This window comes from Acomys russatus, chromosome 15 (genome assembly GCF_903995435.1).
Source record: "Acomys russatus chromosome 15, mAcoRus1.1, whole genome shotgun sequence".
NCBI lineage: Eukaryota > Metazoa > Chordata > Mammalia > Rodentia > Muridae > Acomys > Acomys russatus.
The window spans coordinates 11953342-11978511 of NC_067151.1; the positions used below are offsets into that span (position 1 = coordinate 11953342).

At 45.3% G+C, this 25170-nt stretch overlaps 1 protein-coding gene across 1 annotated transcript; it reads left to right on the forward strand.

The window, feature by feature from the left end:
• The first annotated feature begins 3826 nt into the window (after positions 1 to 3826).
• Positions 3827 to 12795, forward strand: Znf639 (zinc finger protein 639). Its single transcript, XM_051157034.1, is given in 7 exon segments — positions 3827 to 3918; positions 6013 to 6083; positions 6850 to 6918; positions 9171 to 9281; positions 11084 to 11218; positions 11643 to 12563; positions 12566 to 12795. Coding segments are annotated over 5 exon segments (1455 nt in total). The 5' UTR covers positions 3827 to 3918; positions 6013 to 6083; positions 6850 to 6860.
• Positions 12796 to 25170: the final 12375 nt, after the last annotated feature.

Consider the following 25170-nt stretch of genomic DNA (forward strand, 5'->3'; position numbering starts at 1 on the left):
GGTCACCATGGGAATAAGGTACCCGACTTCCACTTAGCCATTGACTTAAGGTTAGTTCAACCCCAGGTGCTTAAATTACAAAACTGAAGCCGAGCGTGATGGCGCACGCCTTTAATCTCAGCACTCGGGAGGTAGAGGCAGGTAGATCTCTGTAAATTCAAGGCCAGCCTGGCCTACAAAAGAAAGCAAGTCCAGGACAGCCAGGACTGTTACACAGAGAAACCCTGTTTCGAAAAACAAACAAATAAACAAACAAAAAATTACAAAGCCGAGTTAATACCCACAAGCTCTTTTTTTCTAATTGTACTGACATCTTTAGCTCACACTCAGAGTAGGGACGGGGAAGGCAGCTCGGTGGTGGAGGTCTGGGATTACATTATTTTTTAAAGTTTTTCTTTAAAATATTTTTTATTTTTATGTGTATGAATATTTTGCCTGAATGTATGTCTGTGTGTTCCTGGTGCCCATGGAAACCAGAAGAAGGCATCAGGTGAACTAGAACTGGATATAAAGGTAGGTAGATATGAGCCTCATTATGGGTGTTGGGAATTGAACCTGGGTCCCCTCGTAGAGGAGCCAGTTTTCCTAACATCTGAGCCATTTCTCCAGCCCCTGAGTTGTTTGTTTGTTTGTTGTTGTTGTTGTTTTTAGGTTTTACGAGACAGGGTGTAGCCTGGGTTGTCCTGAACTTTTATAGACCAGGCTGGCCTCGAACTCAGAACCTCCTGCCTCTGCCTCCCGAGTCCTGAGATTAAAGGCGTGCTCCACCACGCGCAGCCCTCTGAGTCCATTCCTAACCCCGAGGGAGGAGCGAGAAAACGCGTAGTGACTTATTTGTCGTGATGAGAGTTCAAACCTCAGCCCTCACCCTGTGAAGCACAGACCACCACCGAACTCTCCTGCCTGCTGAAGGGTAATTCAGAAATTTATGTTCACAATTATTTACCTTCGTTTAATAATCCTTTGCTCATTGACCATCAAGGTCCAGTCTTTGTGATACTCTCTTATTCTATTCATGTTGGGGCGGGGAGGGAGGTGTGTGCCTGCGGAGGTCTGTTCTCTGAAGATGGAGTTACAGCACAGGCGGTTGTGAGCCGCCATGTGAGTGCTTTTTCTGAAGGGGAAGAAATACTCTAAACAGAAGCCATTTCTTCAGCTCTCCCTTCTCCAAGCCCACCTCCTAGGTCCCAAGACTTCTTTGAACCCAGGGTGTGGTCTGCCTAGTGGCAAATGCGTTTTGCCCAGCCCTGGACTCATTTAGCTTGGCTGGGGCTTGAGTACAACCACCCTGAGGTCTGTGACATCAGGCTGCGGAGATACTTATGATGATTTTGAAGACCCTTGCGGACCAGACCATAGGTGCGGGCCTCCAGGGAGCCGCAGTGTAGGAAAGCGGGGAGTTGTGACGGGGTGCACCCGCAGCAGCCCGCCTTCCTCTCCTAGCCAAGTCCTGATGGCAGGCAGGCCCCGCCCTCAGGACAAAGCCACGCCCCACGCCATCGGGCCACGCCCTCGTCCTTAAGGTTTCCCCGCCCTCACCCTCGCGGCCTGCAGCGGCGCATGCGCGGGGCGACCGGGTGAGTGCGGCGGGGCCTGGCGGGCAGGGAAGGGCAGGGCAAGGCAAGGGAGGGCGCGGGCGGCGGGGGAGGGCGCAAGCGGCCCGGCAGCCCCCTCCGTACCCTCCTCCCGGCGGACCTCGGCGGAGCTGCGCTGCTGCAGGAGGTGAGGGCTGGCCTCCCGGGGCCTGCGAGCGCCGCGGGGCGAGCGGGGCCTGCCCGGCCCGGTGCGTGTCGGCCGCCGTGGCTCGGGTGGACTCCGCGGCGGGGAGGCCTATGCCGGCCTGCAGGAGGCCACCCCCGTGGGACACGCTGGAGCCCCCCGGGGACCGGGCCCTGCGTCCTCACGGACAGCGGGTCTCAGGAGAGGCCAGATGGGACAAGCGCTTCCCCGAAGCCCGCTTCGATTCCTGCTATTTGTGACAGGGTCTGGTGTAGCCCGGGCTGGGCTTGGAGGCGTGTGCCACCACGCCGGGCTTCAATTAGGATGTGAAGAATTCCCTTTTTTATGTTTGAAATCATATGTGCTTATTGTGTGTATGCATGCGCACGTGTGCCAGGGCGCGAATGTAGAGGTCAGAGGACGTCTCCAAAAAGTCTGTTCTTCCCACCATGTGGGTTCTGGGGAAAGCTCTCGCGTCATCAGGCTTAGCAGCCAAGCGCCTTCCAAGCTATCACGCCATCTATCACGCCGGCCCTGATAGTGTTGGGCGCTGGAGTGTTGGGCTCAGTTGGAGTAGGTTCTGGATTACCTGTTACTCTTCCAGGGCATCCTCTTAAACTAACACACACACGAAAATAGTCTTCTCAAAATGCATCTTTGTATTGTGTCAAGACATCCGAAGTTGCATGAAAAACCTTTGAAAAGGTTTGCCTCTTTGGGAAAGCACTCTGGAGTGTTTTGAAGATGCCAGGTGCCAAGAAACCTAGGTGTGTGCTGATGTGTTTATTTTGTTTTTAGGAGATGCTTCTTCCTGTTTCCTAATCTTGTCTCAGCCTCCTGAGCGGATGTCAGCGGTGGGCCACTGAGCCATGCTGTTGATAGGGAAGATGATTTGTAAAACACTTCATACCTTTGTGCTCCCAATTTTGTAGGGCTGTACATACAGGCTGACAGCCAGGCTGCCCTTTGCCTGAGAATGGGGCTGGGCCTTTTTAAAATAGGAAATTTTCCTTCTCATGCTTTCTCAAAAAAAAATGGAGAGTGAGCCAGGAGAGGTGGTGTATGCCTTTAACAAACAAACAAAAAAAAAAAAATGCTTAACACTAAATATCGGTAAATTCAGAACTAACCCGTTCATTCCTTTTTGAAACACTGTGTATTAAGTGGCCTGGAATTTCACCATGTAGACTCAGAACCATCCTCCTGTGCCGCTGGGAGTAACGGGAGTCACAGTGCTCAACAAAGTAGAGCTGTTTGGTTCGGTTTGTTTCTTGAGACAGGGTTTCTCTGTGTGGCCTTGGCTGTCCTGGAGTGAACTCTGTAGACCAGGCTGGCCTTGAATTTGCAGAGATCTGCCTGCCTCTCTCTCGCCCAGCCCCTTCTCTCTCTCTCTTTCTCTCTGCTGGGATGAAAGGCTTGTACCTTTGTTGTTGTTTGTTTTGTTGTAAGTGATACATTGTAAACTAGATATATCATGAGGATGTTAATTATTTTTTTTTCTTCCTGAGTGAATGGATTTTAGGTTACTTAATTTCAGTTGTCCTCTATCCCAGGACTCACACTACTCCTGTGCTCGGGCACTTGCATGTATGTACACTCCATATGTCTTTATGAAGGCACCTGTGCACATACAGATTGTTTGGGTGGAGGCTGGCTGGCAGGTTAGGTCGTGAGTGGTCTTAATGACCCCAGTGGTGATGTTCAGGCCTAAGGAGAAGTCCCACTCCTCCACCTCTCTCAGGTGACAAGCCAAATCCAACTTGCACTTTTAAGTAATTTTAATACCATGCTTGGTTTCCTTTTCTTTCTTGCTCATGTTCTGAACAACCTGAAAGATCCTCTTGACAGTTTTGTGTTCCGTCTGGTGTGAGAGTATACTAAGAACACTAGGGCTACAAGAAACCCTGTCTCCAAAAGCAGGGGATGCTGTGTATAGTGTTGGGTGACACATTTTGTGTATGTACCTAATGTTTCCATAGGAGTTGGCTGTCAGTTTTTCAGATCTCACCTCCGCTCTCCTACTTGTGGCTAAGAACTTGGAGAAGATGAACTTGCTGGTGGCAGTATGGGACAATGAGGGTTCCTACACAAACAGTTAGTTACTCGGTGCCAACAGTCCCAAGACAAGTGCTCCATCTTTGGTTCTGCTGTGTCATAATGGACTTTAATGGGATCCATCTCTCCATTGCTTAAAATGAGGTGAGTTTGAAGGGAGCCCTTTTATATTCTTCATGGGATTACTGGGGAGATGACATAAGCTATAAGATTGTGTTTAATAAAGATGTGATCGGGCTGGAGAGATGGCTCAGTGGTTAAGAGCGCCACCTGCTCTTCCAAAGGTCCTGAGTTCAAGTCCCAGCAACCACATGGTGGTTCACAACCATCCGTAATGTGATCTGATGCCCCCTTCTGGCATACAGGTGTATATGCAGGCAGAATACTGTATATATAATAATAAATAAATCTTTAAAAAAAAAAAAAAGATGTGACCATGTGACACACAGAAGTACTGTGTGCCCCTGCGGGATGTTCTGTACTAGAAACAAGAGATTCATCTTAGAAGCTGGTGAGATAGATGATGGTGCCTGTAGCCGCAGGACTCAGGAGGCTAGGACAGGACCACCATGGCGTGTAAGAGTAACTTTTATTCATTTGATTTAGTTGTCATTGCCTCTGTCTGCTAACGTAGGCCTGGAAGCTAACCTCCATACAATCTAATCTAGGCCTAGAATGTTTTCAGCCTGTGAGACTTCTCTGCCTCTGAGCTCTAGTTGGTTCAGTTTAGCTGTTGTGGCTCAAACTTCTCTCCTAGCTGACCGACTCTATCTGGCTTTTCTCTCGTCCTTTCTCTGAATTTCTCTGTTTGGCCTCAAACTAACTCTAGCAATCTGTTCTAATCTTCTGGATCCTTATTTTCTGGCTCCTTCTGACTTTACCTGTGTCTAACTTGTTCTCTCTACTTCCCTCTGTAAAACTCTGCCGTAAAAGCTGTCCCTGAGTGTCAGGAAACGAAGTGCCTATCAACTCACTCTCAACAGAACCGCCCGAACAGAACTGGCTAGAACTCAAGAGATCTGCATGCCTGTCTCCCAAATGCTGGAGTTAAACGCATGTACCACTATGTCTGTAAACACGTGTACCACCATGACTGTAAACGCATGTACCACCATGTCTGGACCTAAGCTTTTCTTTACCTGAAACTAGCTCTACCTGAAACTGGGCAGTGGTGGCACTTGCCTTTAATCCCAGCACTCTAGAGGCAGAGGCAGGCAGACCGCTGCCAGCCTGTCTCAAAGTAAGTCCAGGACAGTCAAGGCTATACAGAGAAAACCTGTCTAACTTTGAACTCAGATTTGCTCACATCCGTCTCCTGGGATTAAAGGCATGTCTGTATTTTAGCCAGATCACACAGACCTAGAAAGTCTCTGGATGTGATCTTTTGCCAGAGCAGCCATGTTCTGAGTTAAAAGTCCTCTACAGTGGGGTTCAGGGATAGACTAGACTACATAGACCCTGTCTCAAGAAAGGCAGTGATTGAGTGCTGCTTTCCTGCTCTCTGCAGCAGTGGGCAGATGTTAAGCTGTACTTGTTTCTAAAATTGAGTTGAAAACATGACCTTTGGCCGGGTATGGTGGTGCATGCCTTTAATCCTAGCACTTGGGAGGCAGAGGCAGGCAGATTGCTGTGAGTTCAGGGCCAGCCTGGTCTACAAAGTGAGTCTAGGACAGCCAAGGCTATACTGAGAAACCCTGTCTCGGGGAAAAAAAAAAAAAAAAAAAACAACCACCAAAAAAACATTAGCTTTGAAATTAGACTTCTGGTCAAATCTAACTCTACCACTTATAAATATTCAGCTGTGACTTGACTTTATTAATAACAAGGTACAAGGAACAGTAACCTGAGGGAGTGAAAATGTGTGTCTGGTATGTCACTGATACTTACTAAATGAGCACTAATCTGTAAGCACTTGGTCAGTTTTAAGTCTATGATTCAGCATTTGATTTGATTTGTACTTTTGTATTTGTGTGTGTGTGTGTGTGTGTGTCTGTGTGTGTGTCCAGGACAGCAAAGGCTACACAGAAAAGAGAGAGAGAGAGAGAGAGAGAGAGAGAGAGAGAGAGAGAGAGAGAGAGAGAGAGAGAGAGAAATAATAAAAAAGAAAGCATAAGAAATATGCCCAAGTTCATTTTTTCTGTTGCTAATTTAAGATGTGGAAGCATTTTACTCATGAATATAGTTCACTCAGTGGTGCTATTGCTTACATAACTAACTGTTGGTCTCTGTTATTTGTAGGCACTTTTTACCATCTGTGGGAACCTGCCTGTAATTCATTTTCCTCACTGCAGTATTGAGAAATATACCAAGTAAGTGGAATACAGCCCAACTAATTAGTAAATTTTCTAATGGCTTATGGGAGTTAGGTTGTGCAGTGGTTGCCACTCTGCTGTTCTCAGTAGAATGTGGAATGTGACCTCATAAGATTCTTCTTTCAGGAAGATTATTTATGTTCCAAGAATCTGTACAACACTTTCCCCCCCCCCCAGAAGTCATTATGTTAATATAGACTCACAACTATATTTTTAAGGAAAAATATCCATCTTCAGCTTGAAATCTGTAGAAAATGTTTATGTCTACAAGCATAATGGCTTGTTTGTGTGTGTTTGAAAGGATCTCACTTTGTAATCATGGCTGGTCTGGAATTCTTTATGTAGACCAGGGTAGCCTTGAACTTGGTCTGTCTCAGTCTCTGGAGTGCTGGTACTAAAAGGTGTGTGTTGTTCTGTTTTATGAGACAGGCTCTCATAGTCTAGGCTTGTCTGGGAGGTATATTTTATATGTATGGATGTCTTGTACCACATGTATACCTTGTGCCTTGGAGGCCACAGAAGGGAATCAGGTCCCTTGGGACTCAAATTATAGATGGTAGTGAACTGCCATGTGGGTGCTGGGGATTGAACCCAGGTCCTCTGGAAGAGCAGTCAGTCAGCAGTCAGCTTCAGAAACTGCTGAGCCGTTTCTCCAATACCCCGCCCCCAGATTTCCATTGCCAATAAATTCTTTGGCTCTAAAGAATTTTTATAATACTATCAGATATTATACTATGTTTGTTAAATGTTTTTCATATTTTAGGTTGAAAAGATATGAATGAATATCCTAAAAAAAGAAAAAGGAAGACTTTACACCCTTCTCGTTATTCAGGTTAGTGCATAATTATTTTTCAAAGAGTAATGGATTAATTTCCATACAGTTCTTGTTCCTATTTATTTTTGCATAAATGGTGAGACAGTATCTGTACCGTTTTCTGCCAAGAGAACACAGACTAAATCCTCTGTGTATATGTTGTTGTGTGCTGGATGGAGTGCTACAGGGATGCTTGACAACGTCCCATTTTACTCAGCTAGGCTCTCTAAGCTTACTCCTCAGGTGGCTTAGCTGGACTTTGCCAGAGTAACAAGCTGTGCTTAAGGTGTAGCAGTAACTTCAGCAGAAAGTATTTTGCACTGAGGGAAAAGCTTTGTCTTACACACTACTTTGGAACTGTGGATTTTATTTTATGTGTGTGTTTATCTGCATGTGTGTGTGCATGCCTGGTACCTAAGGAAGTCAGAGTGGGTGTTGGATCCCCTGGAACTTAGTTACAGATGGTTATGAGCCACCATTTGGGTGCTAGAACTGAACCCCGGTCCTCTGCAAGAGTAACAAGTGCTCTCAGTCACTGCCTCAATTTTCATTTTGATTGTGTAATTTCTGATTGATGTTGGGTCCTTTGTTAATAGAAGAAGAGGGCTGGGCTAGATGCAGCTCGGTGGACAGAGGGCTTGCCTAGCATGCGTGAAGCCCTAGGTTCACCTCTAATCCATCACTTGAGAGGTAGAGGAAGGGAAGATCCAGAGTGAGGCCAGCTTGGGAAAGAGGCCAAGTGATGGTGGTGCATGCCTCTAATTCCAGCTTTCTGGAGGCTCGCCTTTCCTACCAAGCGAGTTCCAGGACAGCAAGGACTACACAGAAAAACTGTCTTGAAAAACCAAAAGAAAGAGACAGAGAGGGACCATTTCAGGGCTAGAGAGATGGCTCAGTGGTTAAGGTCACTGACTATTCTTCTAGAGGATCCTGGTTCAATTCCCAGCACCCACATGGCAGCTTACAACTGTCTGTTACTCCAAGATCTGACACCTCACACTCCCACACGTAGGCGAAACATACACAATGCACATAAAATAAAAATTAGAGACAGAGCCAGGCGGTGGTGGCGCACACCTTTAATCTCAGCACTTGGGAGGCAGAGGCAGGCGGATCGCTGTGAGTTTGAGGCTAGCCTGGTCTACAGAGTAAGTCTAGGACAGCCAAGGCTACACAGAGAAACCTTGTCTCGAAAAAACAAAACAAAACAAAATAAAACAAAAAAATTAGAGAAAGAGAGAGAGACTATTTCAGACATGCCCATTAGCTTACTCCATACAGTCTCCTTGGAGGAAAGTGAGCCTGGTCTATTGCTTACTAGCAGCATTTGGAATGGCTGGGATTCAGAAGCACTCTGTCTCTTAGACTATTTCTCTTCATGTGTAATGCTTTCTTGGCAAAATGTGATATGCCTTCTTAGTAGTTCAAGGTAGGTATTTTACTGTTTAATTGCTAGCACAGCATTTCTCTTTGAAAGATTTATTTATTTTATGTATATGAGTGCTCTATCAGTGTGTATATCTACATGCCAGAAAAGGGCATCAGATCCCATTAGAGATGGTTGTGAGCCACCATGTGGTTGCTGGGAATTGAACTCAGGACCTCTGGAAGAGCAGCCAGTGCTGTTAACCTCTGAGCCATCTCTCCAGCCCGTGTGTTTTAAAAGCTTTAAAGGTAGTTTTTTATGTGTATGAGTGTTTTGCCTACATGCGTGTATGTGTACCACAAGCCTAGTACCCGTGGAAGTCAGAAGAAGGTGTCAGATCCCTGGAATTGTGATTACAGACAGTTGTGAATCACCATGTGGGGGTTGTAAACTGTACCCAGTCTCTCTGCCACAGAGACTCTGAGACATCTCTCTAGCCACTGTGCCTTTTATCTTAACGCCAGTTTAGAATTAGAGCCTCACTCTTTGGCTCAGCCTGGCCTCACTGCGGACCCACCTAATCCTCTGTAGCACTGACATTGTAGGTGTGCAGCAGCCACTCAACATCAAAGCCAAATGCCAGTGCTTGATCTAACGTACACAACTGAGGAACATGCTGTGTGTATTCCCAATGGGAACTGGTGAAAATCATGCAATATGGGTAGGGATATAGGTCCGTGTAGGCGGTTCACCTGGCATGTGCAAGGCACTGGGTTTGGTCGTCAGCATTGGGAGAAGAAGAAGAAAGTGGGCAGAAGGTCTGAATGTCAGGCAGGCTCGTGCATCCTTAGATGCCTGTCTGTGTATGGTGCTGGGAATTGTCTTCGTTTTGTTTTACATTCAGATTCTTCTGGAATAAGCAGAATCGCAGATGGAATCAGTGGAATTTTTTCTGATCATTGTTACAGTGTCTGCTCTATGAGACAGCCAGACTTAAAATACTTTGACAACAAAGGTATGTCTCCTGTTTTCCAGAATACTCTTGTGTAACTTGCTTTTACCGGACATAGGGATGACTCTGTGGGTGTCTGCCTACTGTGTTTAAGACTTGATTCTTATAATACTACAAAAAAAAAAAAAAAAAAAAATCAAAAAGAAACAAAGCTGCCTTGGTGTATTTTTCCTTGGGAATTATTTAAAAAGGTAGTTTTTTGTTTTTGTTTTGTTGTTCTCTTTCTGTGGCGTGGCCATCACTGTGAGCCCACGTCTGGCCCATGCTCACACACAGATGTGCGCACAGAACTGCATCTGTACCTGTGAGAGTTCATACAACTATTTTGCTCTTTTAGTTGAGAGGCAAGCATTAAAAATAACATACAGCATGGATGGACTAAAGGAGCGAGCCAACTGAAGGTGCTCTCGAGGGCCTAGGTGGGGCTCCGCCCTGCCTTCCACCTCAGTGCCAGAGACAAAAGGAAAGCTCCCAATAGCCAGAGCTGGAGTGATTTGAGAAAACATGAATCTATACTGCTCTAAAGGATTTTGTGACTAAATAGGGGTAGAAAAGAAAAATTGCCACACAAAAGAATTTCCATTTATTTATATAAATACTCCTTCCTTAGAGAGATAGAATCCAACTCTTCTTACTGTGGGCTTCACAGTGACTTCCAGGGAGTGGAGTAGGAAAAGGACAAGAACAGCTTTACAGTACAGAAACCAACCTGCCATAATAGCCAGGTCAGCAGTGCGTACCGTGGAGGTGATGGCCACAAGTTCTGCCCTCCAGGAACTCATAATTCCAATGTCATCATGAAAAAAGAAACAGATAAGCTGGGTGGTGGTGGCATGCGCCTTTAATCTCAGTATTCTGCAGGCAGAGGCAGGTGAATCTTTGAGTTTGATGACAGCCAGAGCTACACAGAGAAACCTTGTCTCAAAAACAAGCAAAACAAAAAAAGAAATAGAAAGTCCCATTAATGTGGTATTCTACAAAATGTCTGACCAATAGTCCTTAAAACAGTTTCCAGTCAGTTACTAATAATGTATCAGCATCAGTAGTCATGTCAGCCACTAGTTACAGCAAATGCTCCCTATTAACGTAAAGAATTAACAGCAAAGAAATGCTGGTGCTATATTAGGAACACTTTTCCCCTCTAAGTCTAAAACTTTTTAAAAGCAAAGTCTATTAACACACAGATGTTGCCTTCTGGGTTTCTCTCTTGACTCTATTTCAGTTTCCTGTGCTAACTTGGAGGGAATGAGGCTGGACTAAAGGAATGATTCAGTCTCCGCATCTTAACATTCCTTAGGAAGAAGCTGGGTGTGCTAGCGCGTGTCTTTAATCACAGCACTCTGGAGGCAGTGGCAGGAGGATCTCTGTGAGTTCGAGGCCAGCCTGGTCTACAAAAGGAGTCCAGGACAGCCAAGGCTACACAGAGAAACCCTGTTTCAGAAAGAAAAAAATCCTCAGGAAGTTCAGAGTGTATTCTAGTCTAAGTGACATATATAACTAAAGGCAATAGATTATTCTGGCATATTCTCAAAGTCTTTAGGGACCTATAATAGGTAATATGTCCTTTCATGGCTAAATCTAAGTTGTTATTTTCTTTTCCTTTTTTGGTTTTTTGAAACATGGTTTCTCAATGTTATCTTGGCTGTCCTGGACTCACTTTGTAGGCTGGCCTCAAACTCACAGCAATCCGCCTGCCTCTGCCTCCTGAGTGCTGGGATTACAGGTGTGCACCACCACACCCAGCTTAAGTTGTTAATTTCTATTGCTACTAAAAGTATTTTATGATGCTTTCAAAATTCTTACAGATGATGATTCTGATCCTGAGACACCAAATGACTTGCCCAAATTTACAGATGAAACCAAGGCCAGAAACAGGAATCAGAACTACCTGGTTCCCAGCCCTGTGCTGAGGATTCTAGACCACACTGTCTTCTCTACAGGTAGAGAAACTCATTAACTAGTAGCATTTAGTATATTTTGTTCAGATCAGGTACAAGCACATTCTATGATCTTAAGGTTTTATTATGTTGCTTTGCCTGCATGTACACCTGCAGGCCAGAAGGAGGGCATCAGATCACATTGTAGATGGCTGTGAGCCACCATGCGGTTGCTGGGAATTGAACTCAGAACCTCTGGAGGACCAGACAGTGCTCTTAACCAGTAAGCCATCTCTCCAGCTCCATGCATTTGTTTCTAATGAGGCTTAGAGCAGTGCTACAGCAGTGAGAACAGCTGTTTCTACGAGATGACAGCAGTGGGACAGCTGTTTCTAAAGGGACGTATTGAGTACAGTGCTACAACAGTGGAGGGATTTTCAGTGGGGCTTATTGAGTACAGAGCTACAGTGGGCTTCCTTTGTTCCAGAAAAGTCTGCTGATGTTGAAACCTGTGATGAAGACTGTGACTCACCAGAGTCGGTGCCTCAGCATGCTCAGGAGGAGAGCCCTATTGAGGTGCACACCTCCGAAGACGTCCCAATTGCTGTGGAAGTTCATGCGATTTCTGAGGATTATGATCTAGAGACAGAGAACAATTCCTCCGAGAGCCTCCAAGACGAGACTAACGAAGAACCCCCAGCTAAACTCTGTAAAATACTTGACAAGAGCCAAGCTTTGAACGTGACTGCACAACAGAAGTGGCCCTTACTGAGAGCCAACAGCAGTGGCCTCTACAAGTGCGAACTTTGTGAATTCAACAGTAAGTATTTTTCTGACCTAAAGCAACACGTGATCCTGAAACACAAGCGCACCGACTCGAATGTGTGTCGGGTGTGTAAGGAAAGCTTCTCCACCAACATGCTGCTCATTGAGCACGCCAAACTCCACGAGGAAGACCCCTACATCTGTAAGTACTGTGACTACAAGACCGTGATCTTCGAGAACCTCAGCCAGCACATTGCAGACAGCCACTTCAGTGACCACCTTTACTGGTGTGAGCAGTGTGACGTGCACTTCTCTTCGAGCAGTGAGCTCTACCTGCACTTCCAGGAGCACAGCCGCGATGAGCAGTACCTGTGCCAGTTCTGCGAGCATGAGACCGGGGACCCGGAAGACCTGCACAGCCATGTCGTCAATGAGCATGCTCGCAGGCTGATAGAGCTGAGTGACAAGTGTGGTGGCAGTGGGCGAGGACAGGGCAGCCTTTTAAGCAAGATCACTTTTGACAAATGCAAAAACTTCTTCGTGTGTCAAGTATGTGGCTTCCGGAGCAGACTGCACACGAATGTGAACAGACACGTTGCTATCGAGCACACTAAGATATTCCCTCACGTTTGTGACGACTGTGGGAAGGCTTCTCCAGCATGCTGGAGTACTGCAAACACCTAAACTCACACTTATCTGAAGGGATTTACTTATGCCAATATTGTGAATATTCAACAGGACAAATTGAAGACCTTAAAATTCATCTAGATTTCAAGCATTCAGCTGACTTGCCTCATAAATGTAGTGACTGCTTGATGCGGTTCGGGAACGAAAGGGAATTAATGAGCCACCTCCCGGCCCATGAGGCCACCTGATTACCGCCTTCCCCGGGTGTTAACGTAAAATAAACTCTTTTTTAATGTTAAAATGGGTGAGCCAAAACACAGCTTACAGAATTTGCCTTTGACAAGTTTTCTGCCTTAGTTTTTCTGGCTTCATTTATACTTAATGGTGGTGTTTTCAATTGCATGACAGTCTGTAGTTGTCACTTTTGGTGACTATTACTGTTTGCTTGCCTGTATTCCAAGTTCATGAGTGCAAAGGTATTGAAGAAGCTGACCACAGGAACTACTGTTTTTGTTGTTGGGTTTTTTGTTTCGTTTTGGTTTTCCTTCTTTTTATTTGTTTGGTTTTTGGTTTTTGAGACAGAGTTTCTATGTGTAGCCTTGGCTGTCCTGGACTCACTTTGTAGACCACGCTGGCCTCGAACTCACAGTGATCAGCCTGCCTCTGCCTCCCTGAGTGCTGGGATTAAAAGTGTGTGCCATCATGCCTGGCACTTGTCTTTTTTTTTTTTTTTTTAAACAAGACACCTTGTATGAAGTCAAACTAATGCACTACCAGAAGTAGGGCACAGAGTACACATGTGTGGTAGTGGTGGCAGTTTTTTGTTTTTTTCTTTGAGACAGTGTTTTTCTGTGTAATCGCCCCTGGCTGCACTGGAGCTCACTTTGTAGACCAGGCTGGCCTGGAACTCCCATCGATCCACCTGCCTCTGCCTCCCAAGTGCTGGGAATAAAATCGCGTGCCACCACACGAGTGGTGGTGTATTTTAGGTTTTTATTATGTGGGGGTTTTGCCTGTATGTAAGCACACCAGGTGTGTGCAGTGCTAATGGAGGCCTGAGGAGAGGGCATCAGATCCCCTGGAACTGGGTTTGAAGCAAGGTTTCACTGTGTAGCCCAAGCTAGTTTCAAACTACCAGTGGAGCTTTGGCCCCTCGGGTGCTGGGACAGCAGGTATAAAACACCACACTGGACGAACTCTTCCTAAAGCCTCTACAGGAGTTGAAGGCTGTGATGGGGGAGGGCTGGGAAGATGTGACAGTAAAATGCAGCCACCCTATACTCCTTCATAATCAATTGGCCTTTTTTCCCCCTTTTTTTTCTTTTCTTTTCTTTTTTTTTAATCCTTTTTTTGGAGTTTTTGAGACAGGGTTTCTCTTACAGTCCTGGCTGTCCTGGACTCACTTTGTAGACCTAGCTGGCCTCGAACTCACAAGAGATCTGCCTGCCTCTGCTTCCCAAGTGCTGGGATTACAGGTGTGCACCACCACATCCAGCTCACCAATTGGCATTTAATCCTCATCGAAGTACCTGTTACCAGAGCTGCTCAGTTATGTAACTACAAAGTCACTTCCCAGCTTCTGAAAAGAACTTACCTATGGATTGAGAAGACCCACTAAAGTATTACTGGAGAGTTGGGGATGGGGGATGAAGCGCTTCTGTCTGGTATGGTAGGTAGTCTGCATTCCAGTTAAGATTTATTATTATGCCTGCATGTACTCCTGCAGGCCAGAAGAGGAAATCCTATCACATTACACATGGCTGTGAGCCACCATGTGGGTGCTGAGAATTGAACTCACTCTGGACGAGCGGCCCGTGCTTTTAACTGCTGAGCCATCTCTCCAGCCCCCAAAGCAGGTCCCTTTTTGTTTGTGTTTGTTTGGTTTTGGTTTTGGTTTTTGGAGACAGGCTTTCTCTGTGTAGCCTTTGCTGTCCTGGACCTGCTTTGTAGACCAGGCTGGCCCTGAACTCACAGAGATCCACCTGCTGAGTGCTTAGATTAAGGGCGTGTGCCACTGGGCCTGACTGGTTTCCTGATTCGACTCTGTCGCAAATCTCTTGTCTGGCATATTATGGCCTCCTGCGTTGCTCATTTTAACCCACTGAAGATCTGGCGCAGGCTGTGATGGCACACACTTGGAATCCAAACACTCTGGAAATAGAGGTTTGAAGAGCAGGAGCTCAAGGTCTTTGGATACAGAAAGTTTGAGACCCTGTCTCTACCGAAAAAATAAAAATCTCTGGAGGGATGACTGAGGTTACGAGCACTTGCTGCTCTCCCAGAGGCACAGAGTTCAGGTTCCACCTGAAATTTCAGCTCCAAGGTACTCTCTCCTGGTCTCTGCGGCTCCTGCACATGTGGCATTCACTCAGACACAGATCCACACAATTTTTTTTAAGTATTCAAATAAGCCACATTACTGGGAGTAAAAGACTGCAGAATTTGAATTAGAGGGAACATAATGCAATAAAGAGCCTCTAAAATAGCTGTATCGAGGGAATGCAGTGTATATCACTGTCTTTTACTGACAATGTAGCGGCATGGCTCAGGAGTAGTAACATGGTCAAAAAGGCAATTTATGCTATTTCACACCACCCAGAAGCATGGGAACCGTTGCCTGGTGAGGATGGTGTGCAGCCTTGCAATCCCACACTTGGGAGGTGGAGACAGATCAGTTGAGACCATTAGCTATGGCGGAGTGCCAGAAAGGAAGTGGAAGAGAGACCACCTGAGATCTTGCCTAAACAAAGGTGGGCAGGGCAGCTGGGGTAGTGCCCACCTGGAACCTCACCCCTCAGGAGGTAGAGCAGTTCAAGACCAGCCTGAGTTACAAAGTCCACTCCTGTCTCCAACAAAACGAGAACACTATTTGGGAATAAGTAACCCAATGCGTGCTCGCACGGTCCAGCGTGTTTCTGTTTTGCATGCCTGCTTTCCTAGAGACCCACTGCCTCCGATTCTAACATTCCTGGTGCGGCTTTCCAGTTAGTATCTCCCAAAGCTTAGGGTCTTAGCAGTTTGGATTGTTTCTTGTAAAACAACAGCCAGGTACCAACAAGCCAAGCTCACATCACCAGGGGTGGAAGCCAGGTTTGAACTACAGCCTAGAGATCTATTACACCACTGCACATGGTGAACCTTTGTCCTTGAGGTGTTTTTCAGAACTTCACTCCTTAGCTTCTTGGTAATTCTGCTATTTATTCTTGTTGGGAAACATCTAGTACAAGGAATTTGGCTTTCAGGAAGTAGACTCCCCCCCGCCCCCAACCCTCTTTGGTCTTTCAAGAGAGGGTTTCTCTGTGTACCAGCCTTGCTGTCCTGGAATAACTCTATGGACCAGGCTGGCCTTGAATTCACAGAGATCTGTCTTTCTCTGCTTCCCAAGTACTGGGATTAAAAGTGTGTGCCACCACTACTTGGCATTTTTTTTTAAGTGGTTTTTTTTTTTTTTCTTTAGTTTTTCGAGACAGGGTTTCGCTATGTAGCCTTGGCTCTCCTAGACTCACTTTGTAGACCAGGCTGGCCTCGAACTCACGGCAATCCGCCTGCTTCTGCCTCCCGCGTGCTGGGATTAAAGGCGTGAGCCACCACTGCCCGGCTCTTAAATCTGTATTTTAAGAGACTGAAGAGAACAAGTTAATGCTATCCAGGCTTGTACTTTTTGGTGAGTCAAGCATGAGACCAGACCCCACTAAGTCAACAGATCTTAAATTGCTGCTGTAGTTGACCTGTATGTTTAAACTAATGACCTTTGGAAAAGCAAAGCTAGGCAAAGAGAAAATTTTCAAAACTGGCAAGATGGTAAAGGCACCTGCTAAGTCTGACAAATGAGATTGGTGCCTGGAGCCACGTAGTGGAGGGAGGGGAACAACAGACTGTCCTCTGGTCAACACTCTTGCCTCTTTTTATACAAAATCCCAAGTCATTTGATTTTACCAATGAGGACTCAAGCCAGATGCTGAAGTGAAAACCTGCTAGCTCAGAGAGGCAGAGAAAGCCCCCAGCTGACCTTCCTGTTCAGCTCACATCCTGAAGGAAAAAGGCCAAAAAGCCCAAGGCCAAAAAGCTTGCTAGCTCAGGAGGAAAAAGCCAAAAGCTCTTCTCTACCCTTTCTCTCTTAACTCAAAGTCCCTCCTTTCTGCTTAATCCCTGTCAGCTGGTTGCTTACTCCACATCTTGAACTAAGGTTAACTTTATTAAATCCTGTGTACAGAACCCTCTTGGATTAAAGGTGTGTGTTAGGGCTGAGCCACACAATAACCATCTTTTACAATAAACAGTTCTTGCACTAAAGGTGTGTGCTCAGGTTCAGCTGCACCAAACAAAAGACAGGCTTTTACAGTTCACAATCTCAGGGTCCACAGTGGACTCAAATAGCCTGCAACACACTTGCCCACACACAAAAATCAAATAAAAACAAAAATAGGTGGAGAACATTTTGATATCTTTTGGTTCTTCTATCTCACTTGCCCACACAGAAATGCAATTCAAAACAAAACAAAAAGGTGGCGAACAGCTGGTTGTGGTGGTGCACGCCTGTAATCCCAGCACTCAGGGAGGCAGAGGAAGGCAGATCTCTGTGAGTTCGAAGCCAGCCTGGTCTACAAAGTGAGTCCAGGACAATCAAAGCTACACAGAGAAACCCTGTCAGGGGAGAGGGAAAGAGGAGAACATTTTGGTTTCTTTTGGTTCTTTCTTCTGACCTCTAAACTTTAAAAGCTTGCTCCCTTGGGGCATGGGCTGCAGCACAGCTCACATTTTGGATTTTAGGCAGCTGGATATCATGATACAGAACTTAATAACCTCTACTTTGTGTGTGTGTGTGAACCAGTGAAATTTATTGGGGTTACTTCCCGGATTGTGAGTGAAGGTTTACAGAACAGAAATGACTCAGATAGTTGCATCACCAAAAGCTCATCCTGGCATTGATAACAAGTCCTGTTAGTTAGAAACCTGGAGCTCTTAACTGCTTCTCTTTCAGTTAGCCCAGTTGGCCTGAGCCTCTTTCAGGCAGCCTGGCTCTGAGTGTCAGTAGTCCTTACTGTTTAAATACATGATAGAGTAAGGAACTTGGCACATCCAGTCAGTTTTAGAGACTTGCTAAAGCTTTTGAGTTGTTTTTTTCCTTAGGTTTTTGTTTTTGTGTGTGCTTTTTGTTTTTTCAAGACAGGCTTTCGCTGGGTAGCCCTGGCTGTTCTGGAACTTACTCTGTAGACCATGCTAGCCTTAAACTCAGAGATCTGTCTGCCTCTGCCTCCCAAGTGCTGGGGTTAAAAATGCGCACCATGCCTAGCTGGACTTTTTATTTTTATTTTATGTGCATGGATGTCTTGCCTGCATGTATGTCTGTGGGCGCTGGGAATTGAACCCAGGTCCTCTGGAAGAGCAGTCAGTGCTCTTAACTGCTGAGCTGTCTCTTCAGGCCCTCTTCCTGAGTTTTAGGGTGATTTTCTATACAATGGAATATTTTGTTTCCATTTAGAACATTCTGGGTTTTAATGAACTTCCCTCAAGAAGGAATGTACAGGGTCTAAGTCTGTAGTCCTGGCTAAGCTGGAGCTCACTAGGACAGCCTGTTGTTGTGTTGTTGTGTTTACCATGCTTCTGCCTCCATGTCCTGAACCTGCCGTGACAGGCATACACTACTAAGCTTGGTCCTTTGCTTCCATTCTTTTTTTCTGTGATTTTTTTTTTTTTTTTTTTTTTTTTTTTTTTTTTTTGAGATGGGGTCTAGGCATAGGCTGCCCTTCAATTTGCTATGCCAACTGAAGTGACTGGCCTTGAACTCGTGATCCTTCGTTCTCCACCTCCCATGCTATGGGATTATAGACACACGTCATTATACCTAGCAAAAGCATTTTGTAACATAGTGGATGTCATTGAACACCAAATCTCTCTGAAAGTCCATCATTGTTGGAGACGGGCTATATGGCCAATGTTCAGCCATCTTGTCAGAGCCCAGGTTTCTCTCCCTCCAGCAGTCTGTCATTTACCAGAAACCAGCTGAGCCTGTCGTGGGTCAGCAGTTAGACACCTGTTGTGGTTTATTGTGGGGGACAATCATTCTAAGACCCCCGAGCTCATAGTAAGAGCTACTCCTTTCTGGCTATAAACTAGCTTTTTCAGTAAGACTACTAGTAAAATCAGATTAAAGGCCAGCTGCCTGCGAGCAGCAGTTCCAGGAACTTTTTCCTGGCTAACCACAACTTTTACAACTCTCTGGAATTTCTCTGTCTTCTGCAATTATAGCAGCTGGAAAGGTAAGACACCTGCTGAAGCATTCCAGAGTTAGGTATCCATAGCAACCCTCGCTTATGCAAATACCCATGCCCGAGTGCCTATAAAAACTGTGAAATTTTTCAATAAAAGGGGGCTTGATCAGAATCCAGCCTTGCCCTCATTTCTTTGTGTCTCCTGTCCCCCCATTTGTCTACCCCCTCCACAGGTACCCATTGAAGACCCCGCAGGCCGGGTCACATCATATTTCATGATAAACTAAAATGTAAAACTAGATTATGAAGCTACATTAAGAAACAGGATTTAAGCTGGGCACAGTGGCACACACCTTTAATCCCAGTACTCTGGAGGCAGAGGCAGGCAGATTGCTGTGAGTTTGAGGCCAGCTTGGTCTACAAAAGTGAGTCCAGGACAGCCAGGGCTACATAGAGAGACCCTGTCTCGAAAAACCAAACCAAACCAAACAAACGGAAAAGAGCCAGGATTTATTTCAAAGTGTGCATTATTTGTAACTCTAAAATACCACCAATTGAAGTTGAAATAGAAACTGATGAATTTACAAAGAGCAATGGCAGCTGGGAGCTTTCCTTTCCAACTGCCGTGGCAGATCACATTGTTAAAAGCCTTTCTGAGGGTTGGAGAGATGGCTCAGGAGGGTAAGAGCACTGCCTGCTCCTCTAGAGGTCCTGAGTTCAATTCCCAGCAACCACATGGTGGCTCACAACCATCTATGATAGATCTGGTGCCCTCTTCTGCTGTGCATAATAATAAATCTTTTTTTTTATAAGATTTATTTATTTATTACACATACAGTGTTCTGCCCACATGTGTGCCTGCACAGCAGAAGGGTGAACTACCATGTGGTTGCTAGGAATTGAACTCAGGACCTTTGGAAGAGCAGACAATGATCTTAACTGTTGAGCCATCTCTCCAGCCCATAATAATAAATCTTAAAACAACAACAAATCTTTCTGAACAGTTGGTTTGGGATTGTATGTTAGGAAGCAGCAATCAAGAACATGGAAGCAGGCCATGTGGACTTTGTTTCTTTGTTTTTTGTCTTTTCGAGACAGGGTTTCTCTGTATAACAGCTCTGACTGTCTTGGACTCACTCTGTAGTCCAGGCTGGCCTCGAACTCACAGAGATCCACCTGCCTCTGCCTCCCAAGTGCTGGGATTAAAGGCATGTGCCACCATAGCCCGGCATGATGTAGACTTTGTAATGGGAACAGTATACCACTCGATTTGCTTTTTCTGGATATTTCCCCAGTTTTATTTAATAAAAAAATGTTATTGCACAATTACAATTAAATTCCTCTAACATTGGTGCAATGCTGGTTAGTGAGAAACTAAAATGTAAAATTGGAGAAACAAAGGAGAGAGACTTAGGTCTGGAGGGACCTCAGACAACTCACGCAGGCTCATAAAGGACACAACACCCTGGGACAACTGCATAGAACATCGCTCATTTTCCTGATGATTATAAACAATATGTTGTAAGATTCAGCAGGCTCAATTTTTGTCTCTTCCCTTTTTTAAACGTGTGTGTGTGTGTGTGTGTGTGTGTGTGTAGGGGAACAGAGAGAGAGAGAGATGCACACATGTGGAGTTCTTCTTCTCTTATGGGTTCCAGGGACTGCATATTCAGGTCATCAAGGCTGGCAGCAAATACCTTAACCTCCTGGTTATATCTCTGGCCCTGGCCCCAAATCTTTGATTCAAGGATATTTTTAGGCCAAAACAATTTTCAAGAAAAACAAATTGGCATTCTTTTTTTTCTTTTTTTTTTTTTTAATATTTAATCTGCATGCTCTGTCTGCATGCACACCTGCAGACCAGAAGAGGGCACCAGATCACAGTATAGATGGTTGTGAGCCAACCATGTGGTTGTTAGGAATTGAACTCATGACCTCTGGAAGAGCAGTTAGTGCTCTTAACCTCTGAGCCATCTCTCTAGCCCCCCCAAATTGGCATTCTTAATCTCAGCACTTGGGGCTGAAGCATAATTGTTATGAGTTTGCAGACAGTCTGGGCTACATTGCTTTCTGGGCCAACCTGGGCTATACAATGAAACTTCAAAATAAAACAAAACCGGGGTGCAGGGGCTGGGACAGAGGCTCAGTGGGTAAAGTGTCTGTTGTAGAAGCATCAAGATTTGAGTCAGAAGCCGGGCGGTCGTGGCTCATGCCTTTAATCCCAGCACTTGGGAGGCAGAGGCAGGTGGATCGCTATGAGTTCGAGGCCAGCCTGGTCTACAAAGCGAGTCCAGGACAGCCAAGGCTACACAGAGAAACCATGTCTCAAAAAACAAAAACAAACAAAAAGATTTGAGTTCAGGTCTCTGGGCACGCTTACACATGCCTGTAACCCTAGCAGGGATGGGGGCAGAGACTGCAGTTCCCTAGAGCTTGCCAGCCAGCCAGTGGGGCTAATCTGTGATCTTTGGCTCAATGAGAGACCCTGTCTCAAAATAGTTAGGTAGGCATGGTGGTGCACACCTTCAGTCCCAGTACAGGGAAGTTAGAGGCAGGTGGATCTAACTAAGTTCAAGGCTAGCTTTGTTGGTCTAATGTATTTTGATGCTAATTAATAAAAGGCAGTCACACCCTGGCAGGGCAAACAAGATAGGCATGGCTAAGATTCCTGGGCTAGGGGAGACAGAGAGAATCTTGGGAAGAAGAGACAAGAGAGAAGAGAGAAGAAGGCTGCCATGGATTAGATGGAAGAGAAGCACATGGCCAGGGTAGATGGAGGATTTGGCCCAGATGAACATTAATTAGCAAGTATTTGGGATTATGGATGGGAGGAAGCTTGATAGAAAATATTAGAAGCAGATGGCATGGGATTGGGGCAGGGATGGGAAGTAGTTTAGGGGATTAAAATCTGCCCTGCCCCAGGTTAACTAAGGCTATTTTAAAATATAACAGGTGTCTGTGTCTTGATTGATTGCTAGCCAGTTAGAAAATACTACTGTAATAATAATAATCATAATCATAGGCCTAATGATAAACATTATTCAGCCACACTGGTAATATAACAACAACACAGCTTGGTTTACATAGTGAGTTCCAGTATAGCAAAGGCTATAGAGAGAGAACCTATCTCAAAACAAATAACAACAACAACAACAACAAACCAAAAAGATTGGTAGTGAGAGCTATATTGGAAGGTTCCTGATGTCATCCTCAGGCCTCCAAAGACATGTATAGGACATATGCACAACATACACACAACCTACAGCAACCAAACTGACTTAAAGGAAAATGTGACAGTGACATGTAGACATGGGAGAAACTGGGTAAGTCCTGTATGAATGAGTGAAGTGTGAAAATATGGAATTTCAGCTTCAGATTGTTGGTTTTTGGTTTTGATTTTTCGAGACAAAGTCTCTCTGTGTATCCTTGGCTGTCCTAGACTTGTTTTGTAGACTGGGCTGTCCTCGAACTCACAGTGATACGCCTGCCTCTGCCTCCCGAGTGCTGGGATTAAAGGCATGCGCCACCACGCCTGGCTTTCAAATTGTTTTATAGCTAAGAAGGGAACCTAATACCATTAGTCAAATGTCAAATGTATTTTAAATTAGAATAAACACAACTTCTAAATATCTTGCAACCTTTTCTTTTTCTTTCTTTCTTTCTTCTTTTTTTTTTTGTTTTTTGTTTTGTTTTTCATGACAGGGTTTCTGTGTAGCTTTGGCTGTCCTGGACTCACTTTGTAGACCAGGCTGGCCTCGAACTCACAGCGATCTGCCTGCCTCTGCCTCCCAAATGCTGGGATTAAAGATGTGTGCCACCACCGCCCGGCTGCTATCAGTCTTATACAACCAAGGACCTCCTGGCCAGGGGTGACACCTCCCAAAGTGGGCTGGGCCCTCCCACATCAATCATGAAAATGCCCTACAGCCATGCCTAGAGGTCAGCGGTTCCTCTTCCCAGATGACTCCAGTGTTTGTGAAGTTGACACAGGGATCTAACTCCAGACCTTGCACACTCTATCACTGAGTTATTCGCCAGCCCTTAGGTACTGACCTTTCTGCTGTGTGTAGTGCAGCGAGTATGTGTGCATGTGTGAGTGCACTAGAGGCTACAGGCCAACATTGGATGGCTTTTATTACCAATCTGCACCTTATCTTTAGAAACAGCCATTCAAACTGGTGGCGTGCACCTTTAATCTCAGCACTCAGAAGGCAGAGGCAGGCAGATCTCTATGAGTTCAAGGCCAGCCTGGTCTACAAAGTAAGTCCGGAAAAACTAGGGCTGGTACACAGAGAAACCCTGCCTCTGGACACACCATACAAGAAAGAAAAGGAACAGTCATTCAAACAACCCAGAGCTCCCTGGCCAGCCAACTCCAGGGATTTCCCCCACCCTGACCCTAAGCACTAGGGTTATAAATACATGCCACTCCAGCTTAGTCTCCCCCTGCCCCCGCCACAGATTGTTAAGAGATCTGAATTCAGGTCTCCATGCTTTCCCAGCAGAGGCTTTACTGACTGCACCTTCTCCCCAGTCCCTAAGAACTGATCTTTATTCACTTTATACACTGGGAAATGCAAAGAACGACTCCCAGCATGTTGCCTGTTGATGTCTTTTACTGAACAGGAATCTTCAAATTTAGCTGGCCGTGCTAGGCAGTGTGGTGGTACACTCCTTGAATCCAGCTCTTGGGAGGCAAAGTAGGTCTATGGAGTGAGTTTTAGGACAGCCAGGGCTACAAAGAGAAACTCTGTCTATAAATAAATAAATAAATGAATAAATAAATAAATAAATATTTTAAAGTCTGGGCATGCATGGGATGCCAAGGCCTTGGATCTCTGTGAGTTCAAGGCCAGCTTGGTCTACGTAGTGAGTTCCAGGAGTGCCAGGGCTATGTGGAAAGACACGGCTGCTCCACCCCACTCCAAAAAACCCAAAGGAATTTAGTTAGAATGAGAGCACAGATCTGAATTCTAGCACTTGAGAGGCTGTGACAGCAAGTTTGTGAGTTCTAAGCCAGCCTGTAATATAAACACTGAGATGCTATCTCAAAGGATGGGAGGGAGGGAAGCAAGGAGAGGAGGAGAGGGACAATTTCAAATTTACTATAGACACACTCATCACAATTTCCCCTTAAAAATTGTGCTTCCAGTGTCTTGCTTGCAAAAGACACTCCAACAGATTACAGATGTACAAAACTATTTTCCTAAACATTTTTTGTTTTTGTTTTTTCAAGACAGGGTTTCTCTGTGCGGTCATAGCTGTCATAGACTCACATTGGAGACCAGGCTGGCCTCAGAACTCACAGCAATCCACCTGCCTCTACCTCCCCAGTGCTAGGATTAAAGGCATACCCTACCACGCCCAGCTTTCTTTCTTTCTTTTCTTTTCTTCTTCTTTTTTTTTTTTTTTTTAACATTCACTTTGGGGCCGGAGAGATGGCTCAGGTTAAGAGCACTATCAGTTCTTCCAAAGGTCCTGAGTTCAATTCCCAGCAACCACATGGTGGCTCACAACCATCTATAATGACATCTGGTACCCTCTTCTGGTATTCAAGCATACACACAAAACATTGTATACGTAATAAATAAATATTTTTTTAAAAACTATTTACTTTAAGACAGGTGTGGTGGCACATGCCTTTAATCCCAGCACTTGGGAGGCAGAGGCAGGCAGGATTGAGGCTAGCCTGGTCTACAAAACAAGAAACTCTCTAAAAACCAAACCCAAACTAAAACCATTTACTTTATGTGGATGGGTGTTTTTTTTTTTTTTTTTTTTTTTTTTGGTTTTTCGAGACAGGGTTTCTCTGTGTAGCCTTGGCCATCATGGACTCGCTTTGTAGACCAGGCTGGCCTCGAACTCACAGCGATCCGCCTGCCTCTGCCTCCCGAGTGCTGGGATTAAAGGCGTGCGCCACCACGCCCGGCTTGTGGATGGGTGTTTTGCCTGAATGTTTATCTGTGTATCACTTATCTGTCTTGTGCCCTTGGAGGTCAGTAGAGGGCATCTTATCTTCTAGAACTGGGGTTGCTGACAGCTGTCAGCTGCCATGTGGGTCATGGGAATTGTACATGGGTTCTTTGGAAGAGCAGCCAGTGCTCTTAATTGCTGAAGCATCTCTCCAGCTGCCTACCTATTTTCTTTTTCTTTTTTTCCTTTTTTATTTTCTTTTAATTTTTTCCTTCCTATTTTCTTAACACTTCTCCTAATTTATTTTTTATGTTTAGGGTTTTTAATCCACCTGAATTTCCTTGTGTATATGTACGATTCAAGTTCAATTTGACGGGGAGGGGGCTGAAGAGATGGCTCAGAGATTAAAAGCACTGGCTGCTCTTCTACAGGTCCTGAGTTCAATTCCCAGTAACCACATGGTGGCTCACAACCATCTGTAATAAGCTCTGGTGCTCT